General features: G+C 38.0%; 1 protein-coding gene across 3 annotated transcripts in view; it reads left to right on the plus strand.

Moving 5' to 3' along the window:
- The window catches only part of FYB2 (FYN binding protein 2), a 132,921-nt gene that overhangs the window by 116,405 nt on the left and 3,991 nt on the right, over nucleotides 1-12,525 (plus strand). For 2 of the 3 annotated variants that reach the window (XM_019942397.3, XM_073789252.1), the window contains exons 14-17: nucleotides 235-263; nucleotides 2,028-2,088; nucleotides 10,404-10,490; nucleotides 12,436-12,517. In XM_019942397.3, coding sequence (XP_019797956.2) covers nucleotides 235-263; nucleotides 2,028-2,088; nucleotides 10,404-10,490; nucleotides 12,436-12,517 — 259 coding nt within the window. The remainder of the gene's footprint in view (nucleotides 1-234; nucleotides 264-2,027; nucleotides 2,089-10,403; nucleotides 10,491-12,435; nucleotides 12,518-12,525) is intronic. The other variant, XM_019942398.3, reaches the window with a different exon arrangement.

Below are 12,525 nucleotides of genomic sequence, written 5' to 3' on the forward strand. Positions count from 1 at the left end.
GAGATTGTCTCGTTAGGAAAGGGGGTGTGGGTGGTCACTGGGCATAAATAAGCTCATTTACAAGAGAGGGGAGGTGATCAGAACAAAGCTGCAGGAAAGGTTTGCTTCGTATCTTTCCCCCAAAGCATCTGTATCAAGAAACCTAGTCATCAATATATTATTTGAGATGTATCAGCTAATATTTCTGAACATGGCTTTTTCCCTTAACCCTTTGTGTCTTTTGTCAATTAACAGTGCATTTTCCATTTCGCTGCCTGATTTAGGTAAGTGACATTCGCTTATTTGCTGGAACAAAATTATTCAGAACTGACATATTCACAGTCTGAGAAAGAGAAGTAGTAATCCTTCCTGCCTTCCATGTTTAATGAAAAATTGATACATCAAAATCAAAGACATTTTACACAATAGTAGTACTTACATTGGGGAAGATGAGTAACATTTCTCAAGTGCCTCCTATACGCCAGGCCTCTTAAAATCCGAGAAATAGATGCATCTTCCCTTTTTAGGAAGGCTCTAGGACTCACATCCATACTTTAGTGACCTAGGATTTGTACTCAAGTCTCTGAATACGAAGCTCGTGCATTTTACATTATACCACCTAACCTTCTGAAGGATTTAACAGCCAGCTCACCGGAATTAAGACATAGTAATTTGAACATGACCACTTTGCAGTACACATACTAACTGAATCAAGGATGGGTCATTGGAATACTTTTTGCTTTGCTATAAAAACAACAGTGCACAAATTAATACAGTGCCTGACACCTAGTGTGCTCGCTCTCAATCACGTTCAGTAAGTTGAATCTATCGATGAGAGAGGGCCGTGTGTTTTGTTGTTTGTCAGGTTTAGTTTATGGGCTCTAGCGATGGTGGCTACTTTGATTTTACTCTGACTTGACAATTCAAATGTATATTATATTCCACAAATATAAGTTTGCTGCACTAAATAACAAATAGTTACATAAACCTGGTATAATAACAGCTCTCCCAGGCTTCCATGGTGGCGCAGTGCTTAAGAATCTGCCTGCCAATGCAGGGGACATGGGTTTGAGCCCTGGTCCGGGAAGATCCCACGTGCCGCGGAGCAACTAAGCCCATAAGCCACAACTACTGAGCTTGCGTGCCACAACTAACTGAAGCCCGTGCGCCTAGAGCCCGTGCTCTGCAACGAGAAGGCACCGCAATGAGAAATCTGCACACCGCAATGAAGAGTAGCCCCTCCCCCGCCGCAACTAGAGAAAGCCTGTGTGCAACAATGAAGTCCCAACGCAGCCAAAAATAAAAAAAAATAAATAAAATAAAAAAATAACAGCTTTCCCAAAATATCCTCAGTCTATGTAAAAAAAAAAAAAAGTGAGAATAGGCACACATTGTACCCCATCCAAATATATGAATAACTGAATTGTGAATAATTATGCCAAAAGGTTTCTAACTAGTTCAAATGGTGAGTCACTTGAATATTATGGAATTCTATGTAGAGCACCAAGGAATGTGAATATCCTAAACTGAAAACGTCTAATTATGATTATGTACTAAGTCAGATTCAATTTTATGCAAGCTTACTATAAAGAAGCAGTTGTCAGTGTTTTGAAATAAAAATCAGGGAAGAAAAATCAACATTAATGTTCTATTAAGTTGTTTTTTTTCCCCTAGGAATTAAGCTCTCTCACTGCTCTAGCATTATAACATCTTTGTCCAGTTCCAGAATGATGGGAACCGAGTCTAAACATGATCCTTTCAGCAACTCATATTTTCTGGAAATCCACATGAAATCAAATTGATATAAATATTTATGCATGTGTTTGAGATACTAGGACATCTCACTATTTTTTATTCCTCAGTTGAACTTTTTCCCAAATGGATACTTGTTTTGTTCTTTGATCCTTTCTATATCCTATGATCAGATTTTGATAAAACAGGCATGGGGATGCACCTAGATAATTAAGTAATTGTGTATAATTTGGAAAGCTGGGGATTGTATAAACCATACCTAATAATAGACTATTTTGATCCTATCTTGACCCTAGAACTTAGGTCTCAGGAAGTTATTATCTATGATGATGTGGACATAAAAGAAAAAAAGTCAAAGTAAGTCAATTTACCGCATTGGTCATCCCTACTGATATTTAACCCATTTCCTGGTGCTTTGTTAAATAGGGTCAGAGGGCCTCCCTTCAGATCCTTGGTTACTGGGTGAAAAGTCAAGTTGTGATATATTGCCCCCACTAGGAAGGAAAATAATGAGTAATGTAGATGACCTAACAGTGGTAGGTGATTCAAAACTCACTGGAGCTTTGTTTCTTTTTTTTTTTTTTTTTATGTGGGCCTCTCACTGTTGCGCCCTCTCCCGTTGCGGAGCACAGGCTCCGGACGCACAGGCTCCGGACGCGCAGGCTCAACGACCATGGCTCACGGGCCCAGCCACTCCGCGGCATGTGGGATCTTCCCGGACCGGGGCATGAACCCGCGTCCCCTGCATCGGCAGGCGGACTCTCAACCACTGCACCACCAGGGAAGCCCCTGGAGCTTTGTTTCTTACCTTTGAATCTATAGACTTGAAACTCATTTCAACATAACACATACTTATTTAAATGCCTCCTGTGGAGGATGGCAAGCACTACCTGACAGAAGCTCTGTTCTCAAGGTCTAAATAACTAAAATCTATCAAAAAAGAGAAACATCCTGAAACTCAATACCCTTATCTCTAGCTACTTATTATCTGTCCTTTCCCTCTCAACTAAATGGTTGAAAATAAAGGTCTCCTCTGCTCATCTTGGACCCATCTTTCCAAGCTCACTGCAACTGGGGTTCTGTTCCACCATGACAGTGGACTTGTTTTTGGTAAGGTCACTAATTCCTTTGTTAAATCCAGTGGATACATTTAAGTCCTTATTATACTTGGCTTCTCTGTAATATCTTAAATTGTTGATCATGCCATCCTTCAAAGGAAAAAAATATTAACTTTCCCCCAGGTTTCTATGTTACCATTATTTCTTATTCCTCATCTTTGGCTGTTGCCCCTCCTGTTTGATTGGTTCGTTTTGGTTTTGTGTGCATGTATGTGTTCTAATTCATTTCTTTAAAAATGATGTGTTTCTCAGATTTCCTGTATCAGTTCTCTTCCCTTCTTCCTTAAATGTTCTTGAATGGTCTCATCTACATCTAGGGCTTTAATTACCATCACTATAGTAAAGATATCAAAATTTACACTTTTGAGGTCAGATTTCTCTCTTCCACTTTAATAAGCCTGCTAGATAACTCTGTTTGAAACTCAGAATTCCATAACTCATAATCTCAACTGTCCCCATCCAAATATGATCCCTTTCTTCTAATCTCTATGTTGGTGATTGTTTCAATAAACACACAGTTGCTCAAACCAAAACCCTAAGCATTCACTGTCCTTGACTCATCCTCCTCTGGTGCCCTGCACCCTCTTCTGTTTAAATAACTCTCAAAATGTTCCTGCTTCCCCATCCCCACTGCACAGCCACATGAAGGCACTCATTACTTCTCAGCTGGATTATTGCAACGACTTCCTGAATGGCCACCTCACCTCCACTTCAGTTTATTTTCCAAACTTTCTAAAGTACAAATAGGATCATGTCACAAAACCACCATTCACCAGCTTAAAAATGGTTAGTGGTTGTCCATTGCTCTCAAAATGAAATCCAAACTGCTTAAGAAGGCATAAAATTCATTATTGATCCAGCTCCTGGCAAACTCTCAGCCTCAGCTGTACTTCCCACTCACTCACCATTCCTGTGTTCCATCCATACTGTACATTTGGGTGTTCCTTGAACTCTTCAAGCTTTCCAGCATTTCTAAACCTTCACATTTGTTCCAACTTCTTCAATTCATTCAACAAATATTTACCGAGCATGTACTATATGCCATACACTATACTAAATGTTGGTATAAAGCAGTGAGTGAAACAGATGTAATTCCTATTCCTTTCCGATTGGAGAGGCAGATAAATAAATTAATTTTAAAAATCTATAGGGCTTCCCTGGTGGTGCAGTGGTTGAGAGTCCGCCTGCCGATGCAGGGGACACGGGTTCGTGCCCCGGTCCGGGAAGATCCCACGTGCCGTGGGGCAGCTGGGCCCGTGGGGCGGCTGGGCCCATGGCCGCTGAGCCTGCACGTCCGGAGCCTGCGCTCCGCAATGGAAGAGACCGCAACAGTGAGAGGCCCGCGTACCGAGAAAAAAAAAATCTATAATTAAACATAGGGATTTGATTGCTTTGGATATTTTGAAAGAGAGTGGACATATGGTGTGTGTGTTGGAAGGAGACTGATAGTCATTTTAAAGTAGGTATCTGGGGAAGGCCTTTCCAAGGAGGTGAGAATTTAAGAACAAAAGAATTGTTCTGTCTGTAACACAGTTTGCCATGCTTTTTGCTTGGCTGACTATTTTATCCTTCATTATTTAAAACTGAATTCATATTTTGCTTTCCCCAGGAAGTCCTCTCTGAGTTTATCTATTTGGGTTAGGTCCCCCTTTTTATCAGAACATTCTTTTCATAGTTGTATTGTCTTATTTCTTGCCTGTCTCCTCCTCTAGACGGGAACTCCCTGAGGTAGGGGCTGTGGCTTTCTGATCTCTATCATGTGGCCTCATACCAAAACATAGTTTGTTAAATCAGATAACAAAGAAGGACCTGCCTCCAAAAAATGTGCAAAATAATTTGGAAGCTCAGAATAGGTAGAAGTTTCCATTATTTAGGGGATCAGAAAAGTCTCTGTGCCAAGTTAAAGAAGCAAGGATAGGAAACATTTTGACAGTTGGAGATTGGGGTTGAGAGAGAGAGAGAGAGAGAAGTGGGGAAGGTTTGCTGGAGGGAGAGGGGTGGACAGCTGTGTAAATGGAAAACAAGTGTGTTTGGGAAGTTTCATTGGACCATAAGGCATGTGATCAAGAAAGTGGGTGTTACGAGCAGGAAATGCAATTTGGCAGGAGATGGAGAGGAGAGCCCTGGAATATAAAATTAGAGTTAAGAATGAATTCTTTCTTAAAAATAAATTATATATTTGTAAAAATGAAAATAAGAAACATGTAAGTTTAAAGCAAGATAAAACAAATTTCCCTCAACCCATAACTCAACTTCAGAACTAGAACATATCCAGTGCCTTGGTTTCTCTACCTTGTGCACATCCCTTGGTCTGTCTCATTGCCTTCCCCCAAGGTAAACACTCTCCTACATTTCCTGTCTTTCACTTCCTGTTCAAAACTGAAATACTGTTATCAAGCACAGGTGATAAAAATATATTGTTTCATTAGGGATTTTAACATTGTAAAAACGGTATGTTGTATATAGAATTCTGCAACTTCTTTTTTACTCAAAATCCATCCTTTTTTAAGCCACTATTAATTTATTCATTTTTACTGTTCTACAATATTCTATGTACATACCACAATTTATCCATTTTCTTGTGAGTACTGAGGTAGTTCCATGTTTTTTGCACTTTTGAACAATACCGCTACAAATATTCTTATTTATATGTATACTTAGAAGGGAAAATAATGCAAATTTTATAGGGAATGAAAATTCATAAGAAAATGCCAACTTGTTTTCCAAAGGAAAATAGGCAGAAGATATGAACAGGTCTTCTATAGAAAGACATGAGGGGTGAATAAACATATTAAAAGGGGTTCAACATTGTTAGTAATGAAGATAATGCAAATTAATACCACAATGAGATAGTATCTTATACCCAATAAATTGGCAAAAATTAAGAATTCTTTCTGTGTTGGTGAGAATGTGGATCAGTATTCCCTTTAAATACTGCTGGGAAGAGTGTAAATTGGTACAACCACTTTGGAAAATAAGCTGGCATTTTCTTATGAATTTGCATTCCCTGTAAAATTTGCATTTATTGTATTTTCCCTTCTAAGTATGCACGTGATTTATGATTGTTGCTTTCTATATCTTTAAAGAAATCTTTATCCCAAGATCATATGATATTCTCCCATATTTTCTTCTAAAACTGTTTAACTTTTTGGCTTTTACACATAAGCCTTAGATCTACCTGGAACTGATTTTGGCATTTTTAGTGAAGTAGAGATCCAGTTAAATTTTCCTCCATGTGGGTAAATGTTCTAGCATGATTAATTGCATAGCCCCTATTTTCCCCATTTCTACAATGCCATCTTTGTCATACTAAGTTTCCAAAAATCTGAAGATCTGTTTCCATGCTCTGTATTCTATTTGCCATTTTTTAAAAAACATCTTTATTGGAGTATAATTGCTTTACAATGTTGTGTTTGTTTCTGCTGTGTAACAAAGTGAATCAGCTATACATATACATATATCCCCATATCCCCTCCCTCTTGCATCTCCCTCCCACCCTCCCTATCCCACCCCTCTAGGTGGTCACAAAGCACTGAGCTGATCTCCCTGTGCTATGCAGCTGCTTCCCACTAGCTATCTACTTTACCTTTGGTAGTGTATATGTGTCAATGCCACTCTCTCACTTCATCCCAGCTTACCCTTCCCCCTCCCCGTGTGTCATTTCTATCTTAATTGAATTGTGATCTGGAAGAGTAGTTGATACGGTATTAGTACACTGAGGAAGTAGCTGATATCAGTACTTTGACATATTCTGTGACATGATTCATGCCTAGTATATGGTCAATTTTTATAAATGTTCCATGTGTACTTTAGAAAAATATGACTTCTCTAATTGTTTGATACAAGGATCAACTTATGTCCTCTAAATCAAATATTTGGCTTGGCCAAAAAGTTCATTCAGGTTTTTCTACTGTTATGGAAAAACCCAAACGACTTTTTTGGCCAACACAATATGTGTTAATTCTCTTAATAAAATCGTTTATAGATTTATGGATTTTTAGATGCTTGATCCATTAATATATGAAAGTGGGTTGAAATCTCACAGAAAAATGGTAGATTTGTCAGTTTCTTCCAAAAGTCTATCATTTTTTTCTTTATATATTTTTTTCTTTTTTCTATATTTTATATATATATTTTTTTCTTTATATCTTTATATATATTCTAAGGCTCTTTTATTAGTTGCATACAAAATTTTAAATATCTTCTGGTGAATTAAATGTTTCTTTTTAGGTTGTAGCCATCTCCATTCCCCCTAATATCAACACTATTAATAACAAAAATACTTATGTAGGTCTTACTGTGAGTCAGTCACTGTTTTTAGATTTAACATATATTAACTCATTCAATCTTCACAGCAATTGTGAAGTAGATACTATTATTATACAGATTTTGTAGAAGAGAGGTTGAGACACAGAGGTGAAGTTATTTGCCCAAGCTCATAGCGCCAGTAAGTGGTAGAACCAGGATTCAAACCCCAGCAACTAGACTCCCAAACCATTCTCTTTACTACAACACTAAGCTAATTTCCTAGTGATGCTCTGTCTTAAAGTCTAATTTGCCCAATCTTATACCTACCTGACCTTTCTTTTAGTATTTCCCTAGTATACATTTTTCATCCTTTTTCTGCTTTCCATATTCTTGTTCAATATGTCTTATATAAATAGCATAGAGCTGAACTGGCTTTTAAAAATATCTAACATGACGATACGTCTTAACTCCTACCTTGCCCTAATGTAAAGTTTAATCTTCTGAAATATTGTGGTGCTGATAGCATTTTCCTCAGGATAGACTTGTTTTCTGTGCTTGCATACTGCTTACTGCTCTGTCTGGTTTCAGTTTATTTGCTGGGGGCTATTAAGGTATAGCGTACAGGACTTAATCTAAGTGTAAAGTGTGGCAATTTGTTAAAACAAACCAAAAAAACCTTTATCCAGGATCTAGCAGTTTTGTACTGGGAGGGCCCGATCAGAAAATTCTTTTGCCCTACTGCCAAATAAGGAAGTCCAGAACTGTGGGCAAGAGGACAATGTAATCAGAGCCACACTTCAGGAAGAGTAACTAGACCTAGACCCTCTGCAGAGTGCTTTGAAGGGAAGGTCGGAAGTCGAACATTTGTTAGAATATTGTTAAAGGTGCTCAGATGAAAGATGATCACAATGTGTTTTGGGGTGGTGAAAAAAATGAAGAAGATATTTTAAGATTAAATGATATTTACCAAGTCACTTAACCCTATCAAAATCTGACCAATTTCTTTTTCATGGGATAGAGTAAATCTTCTGTAGTCTGGCCTCAGAGAAATCAATTATTAAAGACATTTGTAGCAGATGGAACACTGATGGAAAATAGCAGAACTGGGGATAGGAAGGGAGATGGAAGATGATATCTGAGTTCTTGTCAGCTTGGCTAGTTTGCATGTCATGTCCTGGTACGTATTAGGTTGAAGAGATGCCTAAACAACTCTGGATTAAATTGTTGCTAGACAATCCGGACCTCTGATTTTCATTTGCTTCTGTTCATTAGAATTTCCCCTAGAGTCAGCAAGGGAAGGAAGAAGAGGGGAATCTTGAAAAAGACACTGGAACAGCGTCTACCACCTGGTCCCAGTGGGCCCTATGGCATGTCATGTTACTTCTCTGAATCTTAGTTTCTTAACCTGTGATATGGCAAAAAAACAATCCTCATCCTGCCAAATTAATTAAGCTCTCTAACTAGATCCCTATAAAAGCTAAAATAAGTTGACAAAGAGTTGACTGTAATGGTCACATGGTTAGCATGGGTAAAAATTAGTATGACTTTTCTGAAAATAATATGTGGTTTTATAATCATTAAAGAAAATAAACTGTTAAGCAGGCATTTGCTTTGCCTGTTCCCTGCCCTCACAGCTATAGCTCCTGCCTAAGAAGTCCATGCACAAGTTCTCATTAAACACTTGCTCTGTGCCTATCACTGTGCTGAGCTTGTGGTAGGTATATCTGGAATGTGTGTGTCTGGATCCCATCTTTTGGGAACCTAAAGTGAAGAGATAAAATGAGTGAACATCAGACAATTAGAAAAGAAGTAACTGCTGAGCTCCTTGTTATAGACTCCAAAGGCAACAGACATTGAGAAAAGAGAGTGATCGGAGATCCCTAGACGAGTCCTGGAAGTCTTCTTAAAAGCTTTCCCTAAGCTGCATCTTTCTTTTTTATTGAAGTACAGTTGATTTACAATATTGTGTTAGTTTCAGGTGTACAACACACTGATCCAGTTATTTTTTGATTATACTCCATTATGTTATTATAATATTGAATATAATTTCTTGTGCTGTACAGTAAATCCTTGCTGCTTATCTATTTTATGTATAGTAGTTTGTACCTGTTAAACCCATATTCCTAGGCCTTATCTTTAATGCTGGTCAGATGCTGAGTCCCTGATATTCTGTTGGACCTCGTGACCATAATCTGAAGGTAATTGTGACACAATGTCACTGAAAAAATTTTAAATTCCTCTGACGTAATATTCTTGTGGTTATAGTTTATCCAGTGAAAAGTTGTGTTCTGATGTGCAGACACCATACAGACGGTTGATAGAGGAGGGGCCAGTTTTGCTCCCATCAATGATGAACATATTGGTTACTTTGTCATACCAGCAGAGTAAAGTTTTAAAGCAGCAGGCATGATGAAAGACCATAGACTTTGGAGTCAAACACACTTGGATTCAAAGCCACTGGGTTCAAAGCCACTATTTCTGTGACCATAATAAGTTACCTAGATCATCTCTTTCCCCCTTTGTAAAACTTTATGAAAGACTACTTTAAAGGACTGTTGTAATACTTCCTATAAAAAACACATTAGTTAACATATGTAAAATGCCTAGCATAAGACTTGACACAAAGGGGCTCAAAACATATTAGTTCTTTCTATAATACCCTCTCTCCTCTCTGCATCCTTTTCTGCTAATGCTAAATACTAGTTGGATTAGTCTTGTCCCACAGTTAAAGTCCATTTTATCATTCACGTTTTAGAGGTGAAGAAACTGAGGCTCAGAAAGGAGAGCTTGAGGAAGAAATCAAGCAGGTTGATTTCTTGCTTCTGGCTTCAATTTTTTTTTTTAATTTAAGTTTTATTTTATATTGGAGTACAGTTGATTTACAATGTTGTATTAGTTTCAGGTGTACAGCAAAGTGATTCAGTTATACATATACATATATCCATTCTTTTTCAGATTCTGGCTTCAAATTTGGATTGCCACAGATCAGGCGTTGGCAAGCCATGGCCTGGGGGCCAAATGTGGCCGGCCACTTGTTATTGTAAATACAGTCGCAATAGCAGAGTTGTTACCATAGAGATGGCATGTCGCAATAGCAGAGTTGAGTAGTTACCATAGAGATGGCATGGCTTGCAAAGCCTACAATATTTACGCTCTGGCCTTGCCATAGATTATCAAAATATACTTCTAGATGACTTTTTAATTTTTAATTTTTTGGTAAAACACAGTTTCCCAGAAAGTACTGATTGTTCCGTAAGGGTTTTAGTTCAATCTTAATTTACTTGCTCCAAATATTTTTCTTCTCAGTGATGAAGATAAACTAAAGACTTGGAAGCCCAAGTTTTTGATATCAAAGGGAAAAAAAGAGAAAAATGGTGCTAAAGAATCAGAAAGGTAAGCACAAAAGTACACTTAAATTACAGCTTATCTGCTGCGATTTATACCTCTTACTAGCTGTGTGGCCTTGGGCAGGTCATTAAATTTGACTTTCAGGTTCCTCATCTACAGAATGAGAATATTAACACCTACATTATAGTACAACTGAGAGGATTAAAAGAGAAAAAGAATATGAAAATGTAAAGTGTCACATTTATCTTTATCATTCCTGCTTTTGGTGGACAGGGAGCAAGAGAAGAATTCTAGTCACTCCTTATCAAATGATGAAAAATTTCCAGTCTTCCTTTGGGCAGTAGGAACTTCTCCCCAGTAAGACAGAACTTAAATAATACACCAATTAGAACTTAAATGATGCTTTGAGAAGAGAAACTAGGTATCATATAGTAAGACTGATTTCCCTAAAATACAATATAATTCTAGTTATCACTACATTAGTGTTAGAAATAAAAAAGAATGTTTTATTGATTCAAGATCTCACCTTTATTCATGTGATTCAAATTCCCAGTTGGCTTGGTGGGGTGGTGATTTTTTTTTTTTTTTTTTTTTTTTTTTTTTTTGCGGTACGCGGGCCTCTCACTGTTGTGGTCTCTCCCGTTGCGGAGCACAGGCTCCAGACGCGCAGGCTCAGCAGCCATGGCTCACGGGCCCAGCCGCTCCGCGGCATGTGGGATCTTCCCAGATCGGGGCACGAACCTGTGTGCCCTGCATCGGCAGGCAGACTCTCAACCACTGCGCCACCAGGGAAGCCCTTGGTGATGTTTTTTACTATCTCTGATGGTCACTTAGTGCTCTGTGCTTCAGTCTTCTCAGTTGCTGGGATATGGGGCAGGAGCTGAGGCACTTCGTTTAACAAGTGTCTTGGGGAAATCCTTGTCTAAACGGTCATTGAGCTGGGAACACTGCATGGTCTGTCTGCTCTGGGAAATCTGTCTAGAAAAGTCCTACATGGGCACCCCAAAAGAAATCAGACATCAGTCTGTACCAAATTTAAACTCAGAGGATGGCATAGGATGGCCCTTCCCTTAAGTTTGTTTTCTTTAAGTTTAGACTGGATGTAATTTATTTTTCCCAAGTTGGAAAGATGTATTCCTTAGACAAGAAGAGCATCTTTCTACCTTAAACTTCACACTTCTACTTTTGCGTAGCATAACGAAACAGAATTCCAAGAGATGAAATAACAGTGAAATTGTTTACCTTCCCCACCCCAAAAAAAGCTTTCTAGTATTTTAATGTCTATACCTAAGTCTTTTTAGGAAACAATCTTCTCGTGCTTTTTTATTTCTTAAAACAAACTGATATAATGGTTTACTTTTTTCTCAACTGAGTAAATTTGAAAATGCAATATTGAGTCTATTATTATTCCTGTAAATTGATGTATCACTTTTCTATGTGTTCTTTGTTCCTTTTTAAATGGTTTCTACCATAACTTACTCTACCAATAAGAATTACTTTCTATATTAGTGCAACCCTTTTATTATCCCTTTATTAATCAAAGATGATGACCAGTTTTCAGAGAAGTCTGGGGAAGGGTATCCCTGGTATAAAGGCATAGAAATGACAGCCCACCTTCCAAGATGTTCCATGTAGACTTTGAATGTATATGGAAAAGGGCAGCTGGAAAGGTAGGTTGGGGCCAGATTATAAAATGCCCTGTGTACCACACTAAGGAATTTGACTTTATCTTATAGGCAGTAGAGACAGATTGAAAGGTTTTAAGCAAGAGAGTGACATGATCAATTAAATTTTAGAAAGATGACTCTGGAGGAGGGTATGCAGATAGATTTGAGGAAGGAGAGGCAACAGGAAGATGGTATAAAATTAAACACATAAAATTATATCTGAATTTATCCTGAAACAGAATGAGTTTATGGCTTTGGAAGCTTAGAGTTTTATTATAATACACTTCACTCTACCTGCATATTTCTGCCTGCTTATCTCCCAGGAATTTCTTCAAAACCAAGAAGCAAAACTTAGAAAAGAACAGAATGGAAAGAGAAGAAAAACGTTTTAGAGAAAGATTCGAGGTACGTTC

Source organism: Tursiops truncatus, chromosome 1 (genome assembly GCF_011762595.2).
Source record: "Tursiops truncatus isolate mTurTru1 chromosome 1, mTurTru1.mat.Y, whole genome shotgun sequence".
Classification (NCBI taxonomy): domain Eukaryota; kingdom Metazoa; phylum Chordata; class Mammalia; order Artiodactyla; family Delphinidae; genus Tursiops; species Tursiops truncatus.